Genomic DNA, 17,541 nt, shown 5'->3' with positions numbered 1-17,541 from the left:
TTTTAATGGCTATAATTTGTACCTTTCTTGCATATACCATAGTTGGATCAATCAAATAATCAATTCTGTAACCCTACATCTAAAGGGTTTTTCTTTGGTTGTTTACTCTTTTGTTCTTTTTAAAATCTAATATTTAACATTACAGTGATTACTTTGGTAAATATATCTTTAGTCATACGTCTGATTATTTCTCAAAATTAAATTCGTAGTAAAGTACATACTTTTTCTTTTTCTTTTCTTTTTTTTTTTGTGAGACAGTCTTGCTCTGTTGCCCAGGCTGGAGTAGAGTGCAGTAGCATAATCTCTGCTCACTGCAACCTCCGCCTCCCAGATTTAAGCGATTCTCCTGCCTCAGCCTCTCAAGTAGCTGGGATCCCAGGCATGCACCACCACACCCGGCTAATTTTTGTACTTTTAGTAGAGACGGGGTTTCGCAGGCTGGTTTCGAACTCCTGACCTCAAGTGATCCTCTTGCTTCAGCCTCCCAAAGTGCTGGGATTACAGGTGCAAAGTTTCCATAACACATTAAGACCAAACCATTTTAACTGTTTTTGCATATCTAATTCTCTTTATTAAACGCCAATTTAAAATATTTGTTTTTCTTAACGGTAATAACGGCAGTAAATAACAGTCACAATGCCCAGCTGGAAAGTACATACATTTTAAATGCACAGTATATAATATGTATGTGTATGTAAGGGGGATTTAATATTTTTCTCCAAACGGTTAGCTGTAACCTAACACTATTTATTGCATAGCATAGTTTCTCTCTACTAATTAGACAATTTATGTTTATCATGTTATCAATTCTTCGTCAGGCTTTTAAAAGAGAATAGAGAGCTTGAAGGAAAAGCCAGAATAAGGTGATGGTTTTGGAGAGACTGGTATTACCAGCAACGTACAGGTATTAAAATTAAAAGCAGGAATGGATGGGGATGTGTTGACAGAATCAACCTCTTACATACTTATAGTTGTGCTGGCTCTAAGAGGCTGATTTGGGGGATTTCTATGTACAAAGTAAGGAGATGCCACTAAGCTAAAGATGAGATTATTTGGATGAGAGGGATTTTACACTGAACCTGAAGATGGTCGTGGCTTCCACGCATGCAAACTCTTTGCTTCTCTGGCCACCAATGAGGCTGGAAAAATATCACTCACCCTCAGATAGAAAGGAGGGAAGCAAAGATTAAACTGTCAAGAAAGAATAATGGCCATCTTTGTATCTGAGTGCCTCAATTTACCTATATTTATATATTCTGTATATGGTTTATATCCCAATAGTCTACAATTGAGCATGTTTTCATTTATTAAAAGCCTTTCATATTTCCTTTTCCAGTAACTGTGTTCATATCCTTTGCTTATTTTTATACTGGTTTGTGTTTTCTTCATTGATTTGTAGAAACCCTTTATTTATTGGGGAAATTAACCCTGTGATATGTGGGTTGCAAACATTTTTCCCTCTTTGTCATTGCATATGTATGTGGGTGTATGTGCTATTGACTTATTACCGCAAATAAATCTATACCAAGTCCTTTCATAAATCATTAGATGTGACACTAAATTCAACAAGTGCCTCAAAAAAATTTTATTGTGGTAAAAATACATAAAATTTACCATTTTAACTGTTTTTGCATATCTAATTCTCTTTATTAAATGCCAATTTAAAATATTTGTTTTTCTTAATGGTAATAACAGCAGTAATTAAAAATAATAAGACATATTGACAAGGTTAACATAGTACTGGCTGTGGTTACTGGGAGAAGACAAAATAAAAACTGGATATCCCCATTAATCTGATTGTTTACAAATATGTAATGGTCATTATTATATACCATGTATTGGGCTAAATATAACACATACATTATTCCATTGAATACTTTTAATAACCCTATGAGAGTTATAAGCATCCTCATTATATAGACAAAGAAATAAAAACTTTTTTTTTCTTTTTTTTTCTTTTTTAGAGGAAGTCTCGCTCTTGTCCCCCAGGCTGGAGCGCAATGGCACAATCTCGGCTCACTGCAACCTCTGCCTCCCAGGTTCAAGTGATTCTGCTGCCTCAGCCTCCCAAGTAGCTGGGATTACAGGTGCCCGCCACCACGCCCGGCTAATTTTTGTATTTTTAGTAGAGATGGGGTTTCACCATGTTGTCCAGACTGGTCTCAAACTCCTGACCTCAAGTGATCTGCCCGCCTCAGCCTCCCAAAGTGCTGGGATTACAGGTGTGGGCCACCATGCCCAGCGGAAATAAAAACTTGAAAAAGTGAAGGAACTTGCAAATGGCAATTCAGTAACTGGACTCAAACCCAGGCAGTAGGATTCCAGAGCCTGAAATTGAACCACTACAGTACCTCACAAATAATATAACCTGGTACACTGTGTGAGATTCTTTTAGACATAACATGAATGAACTTTAAATTTTTCCAGTGGGCCAGGCATGATGGTTCATGCCTGTAATTTCAGCACTTTGGGAGGCTAAGGTGGGAGGATCACTTGAGGCTAGGAGTTCAATATCAGCCTGGACAACATAGCAAGAACCTCTCTCTCTCTCTCTCTCACTCTCACACACACACACACAAAGTTAGCCGGGCATGGTGGTGTGCACCTGCAATCCTAGCTACTTGGGAGGCTAAGACAGGAGGATCACTTGAGCCCAGGAGGTCGAGGCTGCAGTGAGTCATTGCACTCCAGCCTAGGTAACAGAGTGAGACTTGGTCTCAAAAAAAAAAAAAGTTCCAGTAGTTGTATATTATTTTATTATGGTTAAATACAAGTAAGATACAACTTACCATTTAGGTTTAAATGGTTTTATTTTATTTTTATTTTTTAAAATAATATATAATAATTTTATATATTATATATTAATATATATAATAAATATTTATTATATATAAATGTATATTCATATATATAAATAATACATAATAAAATAAAATAATTTTATAAAAATAACTGCTTTATTTTTATTGTTATTTTTTTAGAGCTGCCAAGCTGGAGTGCAGTAGTAAAATCATAGCTCATCGTAGCCTGAGCTACAGCCCCGAACTCCTGGGCTAGAGCAATCCCCTTGCCTCAGCCTCCAGAATAGCTTAACTATTTATTTTTATTTAAAATTTTATTTTTATTTTTATTAGAAACGGGTCTCGCTATGTTGTCCGAGCTGGTCTTAAAATCCTGGCCTCAAGAGATCCTCCCAGCTGAGCACAGTGGCTCACAACTGTAATTTCAACACTTTTGGAGACCAAGGCAGGAGGATCACTTGAGGTTCACGACCAGCCTGGGCAACATAGGGAGATCCTGTCTCTACCAAAAAGAAAAAAAAAATTACATCTTCTGAATTCTATGTTTATTGTTGTACTTAGAAAGACCTTCCCCAACTCTAAGATTTTATTTTTTAAAATCCTTTGAGGTTTCTCCTTGCATGTCTATGGTTTCATTTCTTTCTACTTCATCCTCTTTAATTCTTCAGGAATTTATCCTGATGTGTGAGATAAGAATCCCACTTTGTTTATTTTTAATGCCGACAGATTTATATTTAAAACTAGGCAAATTCATTTTAAATCCGCATGGGAAAAATGGCAAGCAAAAGAAAACAGGAAAAAAAAAAAAAAAAAGAGTAAAAGGGACCCATCGAGATGTGGAGGACTCATCCCACAAGCAATTAAAACATATTCCAAATTTACAGTAATTATAATATGGTCCTGAGTGGACAGACTGCTAGAACAAAGGAACGAAACAGGATGATCAGAACCTGTTATCAGAATTTAGTGTAAAGAGGTGCAGATGAATTAGGGGGGACTGCCATCTTTGTCATGTTGGGTGTTTCCATCTAAGAATATAGTATACATTTGCATTTGTGCAGGCCTCTGCTAGAGACCCAGTCTTAGAATGAGCACACCTGTCCATCTCCCCACCAGCTTCCTGTCTCCTGAAGAGTAGCAGTGAGGCTCTGCCTGTGCAGGTTTTTTGCGGGGTCTAAATTGTTTTTTCCAGAGTCATAACTAACATATTGGACTTTCCAATCTTTCTCTTTCTTTCTTTTCTGTCTCTCTCTTTTTTTTTTTTTTTTTTTTTTGAGACGGTCTCACTGTTGCCCAGGCCCGCATGCAGTGGCGTGATCTCTGCTCACTGCAACCTCAGCCTTCCAGGCTCAAGCAATCCTCCCACTTCAGCCTCCCGAGTAGCTGGGACTACAGGCAGCACCACCACACCCGGTTAAGTTTTTTTTTGTTTTTTGTAGAAACGGGGTTTCACCATGTTTCCCAGGCTGGTCTGGAACTCCTGAGTTCAAGCGATCTGCCCGCCTCAGCCTCCCAAAGTGTGCGGATTACAGGCGTAAGCCAATGTGTCCGGCCTCCAGTATTCCTATTGCCATAAAGTGAAAAGCTGTGGTGACCAAGTCTGAGTTCATCAGACATATCTATACTATATTCCCATAGTCTGGGCTCGAACCCTACATTAAGTGTTAAAGATTAAACAGGCTGGGCTCAGTGGCTCACACCTGTAATCCCACCACTTTGGGAGGTAAGGTGTGAGGATCGCTTGAAGTCAGGCATTCAATACCAGCCTGGTCAACATAGCAAGACCTCACCTCTACAAAAGTAAAAAAACTGCTAGAGGTGTTGGCACACATCTGTAGTCCCAGCTACATGGGAGGCTGAAGTAGAGGATTTCCTGAGCCCAGGAGCTTGAGGCTGCAGTGAGCCATGCTCATGCCCACTGCACTCCAGCCTGGGTGACAGAGTGAGACCCATCTTTAAAAGAAAAATAAATAAATAAATTAATTAATTAATTAAAGATTAAACAGTAGGTGTTAGATGTTGGCAGAATTCTATTGAAAGGTTTCAGAGATGCTAGGTGTGGTGGCTCATGCCTGTTATCTCAGCACTTTGGGAGGCCAAGGCAGGAGAATCATTTGAGGCCAGGAGTTCGAGACCAGCCTGGGCAACATAGCAAGACTCTTTCTACAAAGTTAAAAAAAAAAAAAAAGGTTTCAGAGCTCACATGTAATTGCAGTGATTCTGGAGGCCGAGGTGGGAGGAATGCATGAGCCCAGGATTTGGAGGTTGCAGTGAGACATGACCACACCACTGCACTCCAGCCTGGATGACAGGGAGACTCCATCTTTTTAAAAAAATAATAAGAAGAATAAATAAATAAATAATAAAGCTTTCAGAGGCTGAGTTAGGGTCTCACTTTAATTTGAGAAGTTAGGATGGCAGCTGGAAGTGACCACCTACTCCTCAGTATTAATAGTCACCACTCTTAAAAATAGTCACCCCACCACAGATGGGGCCTCAAGTTACCACAGGTGTTAGTCTTGAAGAGTAATGTCCAAAAGAAATATAATTTGAGCCACATCTGTCAATTGTCTAGTAACTCCACTAAAAAAGCAAAATGGAACAGATGAAATTCATTTTAATATTTTATTTAGCCCAATATAACAAAATATTATTTCAATAGGTAATCAATATTAAAATTATTAATGAAATATTTAACATTTTCTTTTCATACTAATTCTTGGAAACATGGTGTTTATGTCATATAGCACATCTCAATTTGGACTAGCTGCATTCAAGTGCTCAAATACCCAAGCAGCTCTACAAGATGCTAATGAGCAAGGAAAGTAGCTTAATTTAGTGGAAATCCAGAAATGCCAAGGTTGGAAATACAGTTTCTCAGGGGTCTGGAACAGACTTTGAAATCACTAGTCCAAATACTATTTGATATTTGCATCTTGTCCTCAACGTTCCTATCACGGAGCCATCCAAGACTAGTCCTTGACTCACACTCCAGGGATGGTGAGCTCACTGTTTCCTGAGGCTAGAGTGTCTTCAACTCAAAAAAGTTCTCATTCCATTAAGGCACGTATGTTTTCTTACAGTGTCCACCCTGGTTAGGTGGGTTCTTGGAGGTCAGGAGTGACTAGCAGACCTTTATGATGTGGGATTAGAGATTAAGTGAACACACCCTTGCTAAAGGCATTATCAGGTTGGTTTATGGTCTTTCATGGACCTTAATTAAGAGGTTTGTTAGGCTAAGAAGGATTGGGGGAGTTAAGAACTAAAAAATGTCACCACTGAGTTAGGAACTGTTAGAAGGCTAGTGCTGGATATCTGGTTAACATCGTCCGGTACACTACAGCAAGACTAAAAGAGAAAAAGAAAAAGGTGTGTATCTATGCAAATTTCGCTAATATGGAGATAGAATTTCACTAATATGGACATAGTGATTGGGAGAATCATTTGACTTATTATAAACTTTAAAAATGTTCACAGAGTAAAACATAATTGGGTTCTAATTCATAAAGAAAGTCATTTCCATTAGACTCGTATTACAAAAAAAATAAAAAAAAAAGTCATCCTAAATCTTAACGTACACATGCTTTATCAAAAGAATTTCCGGACCCAGAAATCAAAGGCACTTCAAAAGTCTCATTTCCTGTCTTGAATTTGTTTTAACATATTCCTCCCGCAAAAACGCTCTGGAAATCAAAGAAAACTTTTTAAAAATTTAATTCAATAAAAATGACACCGACTGGCTGAATTATGATGGGTTCTGAGTGGCGGTTGAAATAACACATTTTTCCTCTATTTCCTCTCTCTCATTTTTTTTTTTTTTTTTTTTGGTTGCGAAGAGGTGTTCTTTTCCGGGCCACCTTCACCCTCCCGCACTCCCCAGTTCTACCTTTCCAAGGCTGGGGAAGGTGCATCCTCGCCAGGCTCCTGCCCGTGCCTTCCGAGCACCCCTGGCCCGCAGCCGGTGACACTGCGCGCGGAACATCCGTGAACGAGTTCGGTTACATCTCTGTCCCTGCGAAGCTGCAGATCGCTGACCGCCCCGCGCACCCCCGCCTGCCTGCACACTGTCAACCGCACTTAGGGGAAAATTTTGGAACAGAAGCTCCGCCCATCCTCCTCCCTCTGCCTCCACGAACCGATTCAAAATCCCCACCTCGGGCCGCCGAAGCAGGTTTCGTCACACGATCTGGGGAACTGTATTTTTTACAAGAAAACAAGCATCAAAAAAAAAAAAAAAATTCAAACTGCACGCGCCGGCCAATGGGGAAGAAGTGGGAGGTGGGCGGAGGCCGCTCGCGGCGCGCGAGGCGGGGAGGGGGCCCCGGGCGGGCGCGGGGAATGGGACCCGGGGGGGGATTCGGCAAACGCGGCGGGCGACCAGTTCGGGGCTTTTTTTTTTTTTTTTTTTTTCCTGCTCCCAAACCAACTAGAGCGCGAGACTCAGCCTGAAGCTGCAGCCTCTTGGATCCACCTTAAATCTTCAGCGGACTCGGCGTCGGGGTCAGTGGGCGCAGCCAATGCCAATCAAGTTTACAACCAGCAGCACGGGAGGGAAAAAAAATCATCTGCAAGTTCTCCCTACACACAAATACGCGCGCGCACACAGGCACACACGTACGCACACACACACACAGAAAGAAGGAGGGGGTGGGGGCAGGCGCTCGGGAGAGGGCGAGAATGTTTGCGAAATGCGCGTCCGAGTCTCCCGAGCCGCGGCTGGAGCGCGGGGAAGGCGCGCGGGGAGCGCAGCCCGGCGCCAGCGCCATGATGGTCGCCGTGGTTCGGAGCCCGTTTTCTGGAGGGGGAGCCACAATGATGCAATACCCCGGCCGCGCGCCCTGCTCCCAGCCTTTTCTCAACGTTCCTTTAGAGGCGCGTCGAGGTTTCGCGCCCAACGCCTTGATTTCTTTTTGTACTGCTTGCTCCGATGCCTGCCGCTCTGTGTGTCCCCACGCGTGACAGGCCGGGCGCGCGGGCGGCCGCAGAGGGGCTGGGGCATACGTGTCAACTCTGCACTTTCGGTTCTGCGGGGTCGGCCTGCGGCGGACCCCACCCCACCCCACCCCAGCCCCCAGGCCAGCCCCGATCCCGGAGGTGGCTGCTGAGGTTTTCCAACGGGACTGTGGGCCCCTTCCCCACCCCCAGCTGGGCCCGCAGGATTTTTTACCTCCCTTTTGGCGGAGAGGGGGTGGGTGGACGTAGGGTGTGGCCCAGGTGAAAGACACAGCAAGTTTTAAAAAGAAATTCATACTCTGAACACCAGACAGAAGATCCTAGAGGAGATTTAGAATTACTTTTTCGGTGCAAAGAGCTTGAGAGAAGAGCAAGTGTGGGCGCTGTGATGATAATGAAATGGCGAAGGCAGAGTCCCCCGGCCTCCGGGAAAGTCGCTCCCTGAGGCCGGAGCACCCCGGCCTGAGAGGCCTCTCGCCCCGCTCCCCGCTTGTGAAGCCCACGCTCCCGGAGTCCCCCAAACACGCCCCCAAACCCACATTTCCCAGTTCTTCCCTGTCCCAGGCCCCCGCGCCAGGCGGCCGGGGATGCGATGGGGGGACGTTGCCGAGCTGGGGTGAGGGCGGAGGGAACCCACGCGGGCGGCCGTGGCGTTGGGCCCGGGCCGCGCGCCTCTGTGACCCTCCCCGGGCGCCGGCGAGCCGGGCGGGCTTTCGAAATGCGCGGGGCTGCGGATCATTGGAGCCCAGTGTAGGGGTGGGAGCGGGCTGCAGCGCCGGAGGGTCCGCGAACTCGGGAAGGCTCTCTCCTTAGCTCCAATATCCCCACAGCCGCGGAGGCAGCCAGTAATTCAGGTGGAGAGTCTGTCTGCGGAGAGGAGTGGGGGCTTTCGCCGCTTTCTCAGCGCAGAGGAGAGGATGAGGGAGGAAAGTTTCTGAGAAACCGCCCAGCCCGGCTGCGCGGCGGAGGCGCGGCCGCCCGGGCGCGGGAACAGCGCGCGACGACGGGGACAGTGCGGGGGCTGCACGTTACAGATGGGGGAGCAAGACTTGATGGCCTTTTCGTCCCAAGGCACCAGCCAGCCTGACCCCGCAACTGCAGTGGCGGGCGGGCGCGGAACTGCGGGGCAGTTTGGGGAGACGACGGCGCAGTGGCTTGGTAGCGGGGCCAGAGGTGGCGGGCACCGGCGGCCGCATCCCCGCAAAGGGACGTTCGCGGAGAAGGACGAGCTGAACTGCGGGTCACTTTTGGAGGCTTGCTTGACACAGGCGGGTAAAGGACGAAGGACACGGTGACTCGGGGCTGCGTTCCTGTGGACGTGCCTGGCGCGGCGAGCATCCACTTCTCCCTGGCCCGCACAACTAAAACGCAATCGCTCAAAATTATCTTTAAAGAGACCTCTTTAGGAAAGGAGACTGGGGTGCCTGCAGCAATCCAGGCGGTATTTTTTCCTCTGTTAGAGACACTTTCTGAATTATCTTCTTTTACTCAGAGGAACTTTAATTTCATTATTTTCTGACCCTCCACTCCTTCCTCCCTATTTCGAATTGTTTTTCTTGCTCCCTCAGTCTGTTTTCGAAAAACACTCTTGGATGGAGTTTCAAACAAAATGACAAAACACCTCTAGTCTTTCATTAAAATAATACCTACTTGAAAGACGTAGCCCAGCCACTAAAGGACCTATTTTTCCCTTCCAGGGAGCCGAAGAGTCCAACCTGCTCAAAAAAAAAAAAAAAAAATCTTCGGGTCAAAAACTGTTCAAACTATTCTTTGAGAGCTCCTTTTGGGGTACGATAATGGAAATGTAGATATTTGAGCGAAACAATTTAACCCAAATTTAGATTTTTACGATTTACCCACTTACTAGAGTAAGTCCTAGAATAATTTACTATTACACCTTAAACACATTTTCTTTTGAGAATGTGGAATTACAGGAATCATTTTAGTTATCTGACTTTAAAATATCGTCTTACACTTTTTTCCTTAGGTAAAAAATATGTATCTGCTGTATGGCTATGGAGACTCAAAACTCTCAGATTTGGTTACTTACATTAGCCAGTTTTTGGTTGTGTAGATTATAACAAGGGTATTTGGAAATTAAAATAATTTTTATATGACCAGTTAAATTTCAAAAATAGCTACCTAGAGTGCACACCAATTTCTTGAGGGCCCATATGTTTGAATATTTTAAACAAGATTTATACATTAGATGGTCCAAACAACTGCTTTAATTCCTCACACTTCTCATGTGTAAATAAAGAATTTAGAGAAGTCACCATGTTACTTTCATTTTCAATCCTGCATGTGTGTCAGTCTACACTTATGTAAGGATTTTTTGGTTCTGACACATTCATATCCTAGAAGACATAAATATTTTTACTAATGCAGACTTTGACAACCTTATTCATATGAAAATGTAGCTTTTCCATTTTCACCTTCTAAAGTTTTGTCCACCCACACAGAGCTAGGTGGAAAATACTAACTGCTAACTACATTCAGACTACATAAAACACCATCTGAGTTGTGGGCCTGAATTACCTAGATATTTGCCATTTCACATTTACATTTGTTTAAACATGACTAGAATGCCAAGTCAAATACCTCGTTTGGTAAAGCACATTACAATTTGACTCAATGAATAGCTATGGAAGTTTTCTTTATTGACTGCTTAATGTATAACAATAATTGGCATCTTTTTCACACATTACAAAAAATTATACTTGGCTCAGTATGCAATCTTTTAAGCATAGCCATATTATTTAACAAAAGAGGGGAAAAACCTATTCTACCCAATACAGCATTTACAAATGCACAAAACATGCCACTTTGGCTTGTATATTGTCTAGATTAAAAAAAAATCTTTTAACATAAATAAGTTAGTATAATTTTTCAGTGTTTTTACAGAGTTATGTACACAGGTACACTTCAAAAGGTTCTCCATACACAGGCAATGAAATACTGTTTAAAGATGTAGTATCCATTTCACTTATCCTACAAGTGTGCTTTTCTCTACATGAACCTTCCTTTAAAAATAACACCTTCCTTTGGATAAATGGACAAAGAAGCTTTAAATTAAAAATATTTCATTTTTTAATGTGAAGTTACTTACAGATCTTTAAAAATATCGATGGATTTAGAATTATTTGGACTGTGTTTACACAGCCCAAAGTGAAAAGAAAATGAAGAAATTTTGTCAACAAATTTAATAAAAGCAGATGGTCAATTCTTAACATTGAAAACTCCCAAGCACTTCGGATTTTTGCCCCAAACTACCTGGAGTGATTACCATTCTGCTGATTAACTGGTAAATTCCAACTTTAAGAGAGATTGGGGAGGGCACTGAGGATAGGTTTTTGTTGCTTTTTTAAAAAAGCCATATGCAGCTATTTAACAAACTTGGGAGATCACCAGATCTCCCAAATGAGAATAAACAATAGCAATTATCTTTAGCCAGTGTTCAAATTTTTGTGATTTTTCAAATGAAGTATCAGCCGTCACTGAAAGGGACATTACATCTTTAAAGAAAACAATTCAAAACCTTTCCCAAAATTGCTTCTCTTCATGAAAGTCAAATATTTATCTACTTGCTGCAAATCAAAGCAAGCTCTTCATATCCCCCTCCATGTCAGTTACTCAGCCCCACCCTGCCCTCCCTTCCCCAAAGTTTATGTGCTACATAAAAGGTAAAACTATATACACAGGTAGTACAATGAAGCAAATAAGGAAAAACCTAATTGCATAATGCTACATCCAACGCTTTTAGAGGCAGATCATTTAAGAGTGCCTAAAATTTTAGTGTTATTGTTGCTTTTCAGTGCTTATACAGGATGTCCATTCCATGAAGTCAACGATATGTATTTTTAAAATTTTCATGTATATCTTCCTTGCTTCATCAAGATGTATCTGATAAACAAGGAAACATATTCTTAATTCTGCAAAAGAAAACAAAACGGAAAAATTAAAGGAAAAGCATTAGAGTAACGTTACCAATAGAGTAGAGGAATTATTTTGTCACTATGTTAGCTTGGAAATACTTGATGAGGAAAAAAGTTTGATGACTACAGTCATCTCCACCTAACATTCTCTTAACTGGATTTTTTTCCTCTCTTCTGTGCTGTGTTCTTTTGTCTAGAGCAGTGGTTCTTAACAGTAGGCAATGTTGCCCCCGCTCCCCAGGGAACATTTGGCAATGTCTGGAGACATTTTAGGTTGTCACACTGTGGGAGGAGGATGCTGCTGGCATCTAGTGGGAAAGACCAGGGATAATGCCAAACAATCTACAACACACAGGACAGCCTCCTACAACAAAGAATTATTCGGCCCAAAATGTCAGTAGTGCAGAGGTTGAGAAACCCTAAAGAATCCAGGTCAAAGACAAGTGGGAAATAAATAGGAAAATTAGGAAACTGTAATACTTAAGAGTAAAAATTTTCTAAATTTTTTAAAAATTTAGAATTTTTTTTCTCTACTCCTGTGACAGATTAAATTTTCTAAATTTGAAAAATGATTAGAAATAAAAATCATAAGGGCCTTCCAGAAGAAAATTTTATTAACATCATTTTCAAAATATTCTAATTTCTTATTCATATGCAGAAAATACTCATGAATACTTTTGAATAGGTTCTTACTAATATTTCTAGTATTCTTTGAACTAGCAATATTACTAAATGCTATAAATGCCTCTCTGCATGTCAAAACGGGGGCCAGATCAAAATCCAGGTCCGATTCTCATGGCTCATCTGATAAGCTGGGCCACAAGTCACAAACCAACAAGGGCTGCGTGTGTTAAGGTTGCTTCAGGGAAATTTTCACCTGATTTTCCCACTTCACATGGTGCTATAAAATAGAGGTTCTATAGTGCCGTTTTGTATAAGCTCTGAAAAATATAAGATATGTAAAGTCACATATACAATTTAAAGACACAACACACCTGAATCCCACCGTAATCCCTGTTGTTTTAAAATTTTTTATAAATGAGGATTTAAAAAGTTAACATCAATATTAAGATCGCCTCATATGCTAAGCTACGTGTGTGCTTTAGAAAATAAAGAGGTCAGTCTTGGTCTATAAGAAGCTAACAAACTATTAATATATGTAGTTCGATCATTATGAATAGCCAATCCATGTACATTTGGGGACTGAATTATTCAAATTAGCTATTTACAGTGATCAGATTCTTGTGCATGGAAAAATCTCCACTTCCTTTGTGCTGGGCTGACCTGCGGTCACCAGTCTTGATATTTACTACCCATTTCCCCTACAAATATCCAAATCACCCTGTTACGGCACAATTAGCATACACTGGCTGACGTGTTCCTGGATTGCTTACTGACGAGAGTTAATTTAACTTCTGCTTTGCAACTTCAGTGTTACCAGAAATTCTGTAGAAACTTTAGTAATGTTTTTTATCTTTCCATTTTGGTTTTTGCAAATACTGGTTCCTTCTCTCTCCAAACTTAGGAGCAAACAAGGAAAGTGACAGTTTATGACAATGTCAAAGAACACAACATACCACCCACTGACATCTCTAATCCCTTGCATAACCAAAGGTGAGCAATTTCTACCAAACATTCCCCCTTAAAATTGAAACTTAATAATGTACTTGCCATTTTTCCATGTATGGCTCAAAATCTGTTACTGACTCAAGCTGAACCTCTGGGAAATGAATTCTCATGAAGTGGGACTGAGGGAGTACCCCAGTTCTTGTTCGGATGGGCGAAGAACCTATTGTTCCCAACATATTTTAGTGGGACTCACAGGGAAATGACCTTCTTACCCGATGGGGCCTTGGTTACAAGTAGTTGCTCTGGTCTACTGTTTCAAGAGAAAGTATCTCTAGGCATAGAAGAATTACAGTATCCCCAACCTTCCCATTGCTACTTTTTTGACCTCACGAAAGTATAAACAAAACAAAACCCCAAAAGATTGTAATCTGCCAGCAACCAGCAAGATCAGGTATCGTGAGGTCTGATGGCCCCGGGTTTCAGTACGTGCTCCTTTAGTGATCAACCCACCTAGCTGTTTACGTTTGACGTCTTCTGAGGCCAGGCTTCTTGGGTGTCTGCTCCACAGAACCGGCATTTGGGGAACCGTCTGAAACATTTTCTTCTGTTCTGTTGGCTCTTTTGTTTTGAGTGGAAGAATCTAAGAGCAGAGGAAATTTTTAAAAAGAACACACAATCTTTATTAGAAAAAACAATGGCTGGCAGAAGTTGGCCCAATAGTCGCGGGACGAAAAACCCACTCCCTCCACCCACAATCCAGGATCCGTCATCCTCAGTAGCCTTTAAGGACACAAAATGAGGTTGTTTTCAAAAAGAAGAAAGTGCATTCTCCGCCCCAGAGCTCTCTCCCTAGCCAGGAGGCGGACCGTTGATAAACATCCCAACTTTGTCACATACCTAGGGGTTGCTAGTGGGAGGGACGGCCATGTCTTAAGTTAGGGAAATTATCGGATCTTACCATTTCCAGTTTCTGACTTAAAAGTCACAGACAAGCAGTGGGCCAGGTAGCACTGAACACCTAAGACCAATAAAGTTCGCTCTCCCAAAGCTACATCAGAATACGCCGAAAAGCAAGCTAAGGTTAGCACCCTCCAGCAGGCAAAGCGGGGCCCCAGACACAGACTTTCTGTGGTTGGGAAGGGGTCATTACCGTCGGTTGGGAAGGGGTCATTACCGTCGGTTGCAGGTCGCTTCCTTATTCCTGCGCACTGCTCCGCTAACCCGGTCTGGCTGTCCGACGGATCAGTCTTTGGGTCTACCAAATGCGTGTCCTCAGGGTTAGCCGGAGCCCCAATTAAAGGCGCCGCCGGGCGGCTCCCGCTGACATCCTGGCTCTCCTGCGCCGGCACCTTGCAGGCGCCTTTGGGGGCCCGCGGGGGTCTATAGTAGAACTCAGGCAAGCTGCCCTTCTCCACCTCTTGCCACTCGTACTTGCCCTCTAGGGGTCTGTGATTCTGAAAATCGAAATTCCACTTGCGCTGGCTCGCTTCTTCCATGTCTCTGCAGTGCTTCTCCAAGTCCCGGGTTAACTCTTCGTGGTCCACCGGGCCGAAGAGGTTCCTGCAGGCCGAAGGCTTGGGGTGCTCCGCCTGCCTGGCGTCCATCCGCTCTAGGCTAGGGCTCCCGTTAGACACTCGCACGTTTGACATCTTTCTCCCGGGTCTGCACGACCGCCTCTCTCGCACTCTCAAAAAAACAAAACAAAACAAAACCGAACAAAACAAAACGCCCCTACGCAGCCCGAACCCCTCTCGGAAGCCCAGCGACTGGCCTCGGAGCCAAAAGACACAGATCCGGACAAGCCACGGCCCGAACTCTAGGAGCGCGCAGGGGCTGCGGGGAAGCCCCGGCACGGCCGCCGAGAATCTCCGCTGATCAAATGGACCGGCGAGCGAGAGGGCGGGGAGGGGAGGGGTCCAGGCAAGCGGAGAGGGTGGCAAAGCCCGTCCGAGTCCGGGCGGGTACAAGCCCGCAGGTCCCGCAAACCCAGCCGCTCTCCAAACCTTGCCGGCGTCGGAGTCGCGGAACCGTGAGCAAGCGGGGACAGGGGAGGGGGAGAAAAACACCCCGAAAAGACGAGCCCCCTTTTTTTAGTGGCCCAATATGGCGGTGGAAGGGAGGCTGACGAAGAAGAAAATGATTGACACGGCGAGTCTATTTAAACAGAGGAGGAGATCCATTGGTTGCGGCGCCGGGAGCCGCCCCGCCGAGGCTGGCGAGCGCGGCCTTAAGGTGGCCCCGGCTCGGTTCCGCCGCCTCCCCGCGTTCCCGAGCGCGCCGCCTCCCCGAGCGCCGCCGGGAGATTGGCTGGTCGCGTGACTGCTGGAGGGGTAGTGCTGCCAACAAACCTGCTCTGGCTGGCCTCGGAGAAATTAAAATTAAGACAAACAAACTAGCCAAACGGCCGGGAACCTGGGGCGGGGCCTGGGGTTCGGGGCCCGGCGCTGCACTGGCGGGTGCGCAAAGGCGCCTAAGCCCCGACCTCCCTCCCGCTCCTCGCGGGGGAAGCCGGGGCCTGGACCAGAGGACCGCGAAGATCGCCGGCAGCTCGCTTGGAGCCGGGGTGGCGAGCTGCCCCCAGCTCGGCCCTCCCCGATGGCCCCCACCTCGCGGTCTGCGGGGGAGGCCGCGGAGCGTTTGCTGGGGGGCTGGGCGCCCCCCCTGCCGGCGTGCCTTAGCTGGGGGTGGGTGGAGGCGGTGGGCAATGGTTGGCTCAGCCTTAACCCAGAAGTTTGTGCCATCCCTGGGGAGGCTGGGGGCCTAGGAAAGAAGCCAAGGCGAACGTCTTTCTTTCAGAAATTAGCCAGGAGTAGACGCGGCACTTATCATGAACTCAAGCTCTCCCTCAATGAAAATAAGAAAGGAACTCAAGATTAAAAAAAAACTCAAGTAGTCTCTCAAGTCCCTTAATACACTTTGTAGCTGTCTCAGACACATTTAGTTTTGAAAAACGAGGGTACGCCCCTGGCCCAGGATCTTGTTTCCCAAGCACAGTTAAGGCCATGGACATTGGCTGCGTGTGGGAACTCCTCTCTTTCTACTTTTCTGTTCTTTCCCGGGATTGTAGCAGTTTCCTCTACCTGACTCCAGCCGCCAAATACAACAGCTCCTTCCTTCCTCCACCCTTCTCTCTCACCAGATTTCACTGCTCCAACAAACTCAGAACAATATTCAGATGCTAGTGAATGCTTTCAGAGGGCTGAAGAGTGAAAAGACTCCCCTCGGGGTCAAACTCCAGATGATGAAATGATTTTTAAAACCACCACATCTATGTCCTAACGTCCGATGCTAGTATTCCAGCGTTTCTCTTCTCCCTTTTGCAACTGGAAATTTCTCTCTCAGTGTGGGCTTGAGCACCGTGGTGGAAGGTAAAGTAGGACGATGAGCAGGGCTGCCCCAAGAGCTCAGTGGATCTTCAACTGCCTCCCCACCCCCATGCCCACTACCCATCATCTTGGTTTGAGCCAAAGTTAATGCATTTTACTGGAAACCAACCTTCCTTTCTAACCTTAAACAGCAGCAAAGTTTTCTTATGCACCTATGCTACAGATGAACTTCATGTGTCGCTTGTTTTCTTAGCCACATCTTGTTTGTCCACTTTGTGTGCCTACCTCATCTCATACACTCCAGAATGTGACAGCTGGAAGGGACCTTCGGGACCCTGTGGTTTAACCCTCTCCTCTTTACCACGGAGGACATTGAGACTCAGAGAGGTTTCCTGTCCAGGGACATACATTCGGTTGGTACCAGAGTCAGGACTAGATGCAGGTCTCGTAACACTCAAGTTGGTTCATTTTCTGTTCCTTTCCTTCCTAATGGTTCTCACTGGTTCAGGGTTTTATCTGGGTTTGATTGTGCTATAGTCTGCAGGTCCTGCTGTCTTACAAGTGACTCAAAATGGCTCCTTCCCAGGCCCTGGGTTGCCTGCAGATGTTTCCTTGATGTGGCCTGTGGTCACTGATATTTAAATGCAGCTGTCATGAGCCTTTGGTATCACCATCCACTAGTTCAACTAAAATATAGGCTCTAGAAGGACAGGGATGATATCCAGGGAGAGTAAAGGAGGCAGTGCCCAGAACTAGTTTTCAAGTCAGGACCTCCTACCTAACTGACAGAAAAGAATTCACCTAGGATCAAGCAAGAGGTCTCATCCTCTTTATTTTTGCTACTTTTAAGGCTGTCAATTTATTGGACTGAAGACTAGGGGAGAAGGGACAGGAAAATTAGGGTAGGGCTCCCTACCATAATTTATACCTTACTCCCGAAATTAGATAATTGTCCAA

General features: G+C 44.5%; 2 protein-coding genes across 3 annotated transcripts in view; both read right to left on the bottom strand.

Moving 5' to 3' along the window:
- The window catches only part of APOLD1 (apolipoprotein L domain containing 1), a 75,499-nt gene extending 68,632 nt beyond the window's left edge, over positions 1-6,867 (bottom strand). Inside the window, exon 1 of the mRNA XM_065523771.1 lies at positions 6,688-6,867. Within this exon, the coding sequence (XP_065379843.1) occupies positions 6,688-6,783 (96 nt within the window). The 5' untranslated portion in view covers positions 6,784-6,867. The remainder of the gene's footprint in view (positions 1-6,687) is intronic.
- Positions 6,868-10,393: 3,526 nt separating this feature from the next.
- On the bottom strand, positions 10,394-15,384 carry CDKN1B (cyclin dependent kinase inhibitor 1B). Of its 2 annotated transcripts, none has more exons than XM_065523772.2 (3): positions 14,409-15,384; positions 13,769-13,898; positions 10,394-11,686 (listed from the first exon to the last, which is right to left on the bottom strand). In XM_065523772.2, exons 1-2 carry the CDS (start codon positions 14,905-14,907, stop codon positions 13,777-13,779), a joined length of 621 nt encoding a protein of 206 aa, XP_065379844.1. In that variant the 5' UTR covers positions 14,908-15,384; the 3' UTR covers positions 10,394-11,686; positions 13,769-13,776. The 2 variants fall into 2 exon arrangements, with proteins under 2 accessions (XP_065379844.1, XP_005570241.1); XM_005570184.4 differs by having other exon boundaries at positions 14,433-15,384.
- Positions 15,385-17,541: the final 2,157 nt, after the last annotated feature.

This window comes from Macaca fascicularis, chromosome 11 (genome assembly GCF_037993035.2).
Source record: "Macaca fascicularis isolate 582-1 chromosome 11, T2T-MFA8v1.1".
Taxonomy (NCBI): Eukaryota; Metazoa; Chordata; class Mammalia; order Primates; family Cercopithecidae; genus Macaca; species Macaca fascicularis.
Note: the sequence above shows the minus strand (reverse complement) of the source record. Positions and strands in the feature narration are given on the sequence as shown.

Coding starts and splice junctions, on each gene's coding strand:
- CDKN1B (XM_065523772.2), bottom strand. CDS start 14,907: ATGTCAAACGTGCGAGTGTCTAACGGGAGCCCTAGCCTAGAGCGGATG. Junction 13,899..14,408: donor TGACCCCTTCCCAACCGACG/GTAATGACCCCT, acceptor CTCTGCTCTTAG/ATTCTTCCACTCAAAACAAA.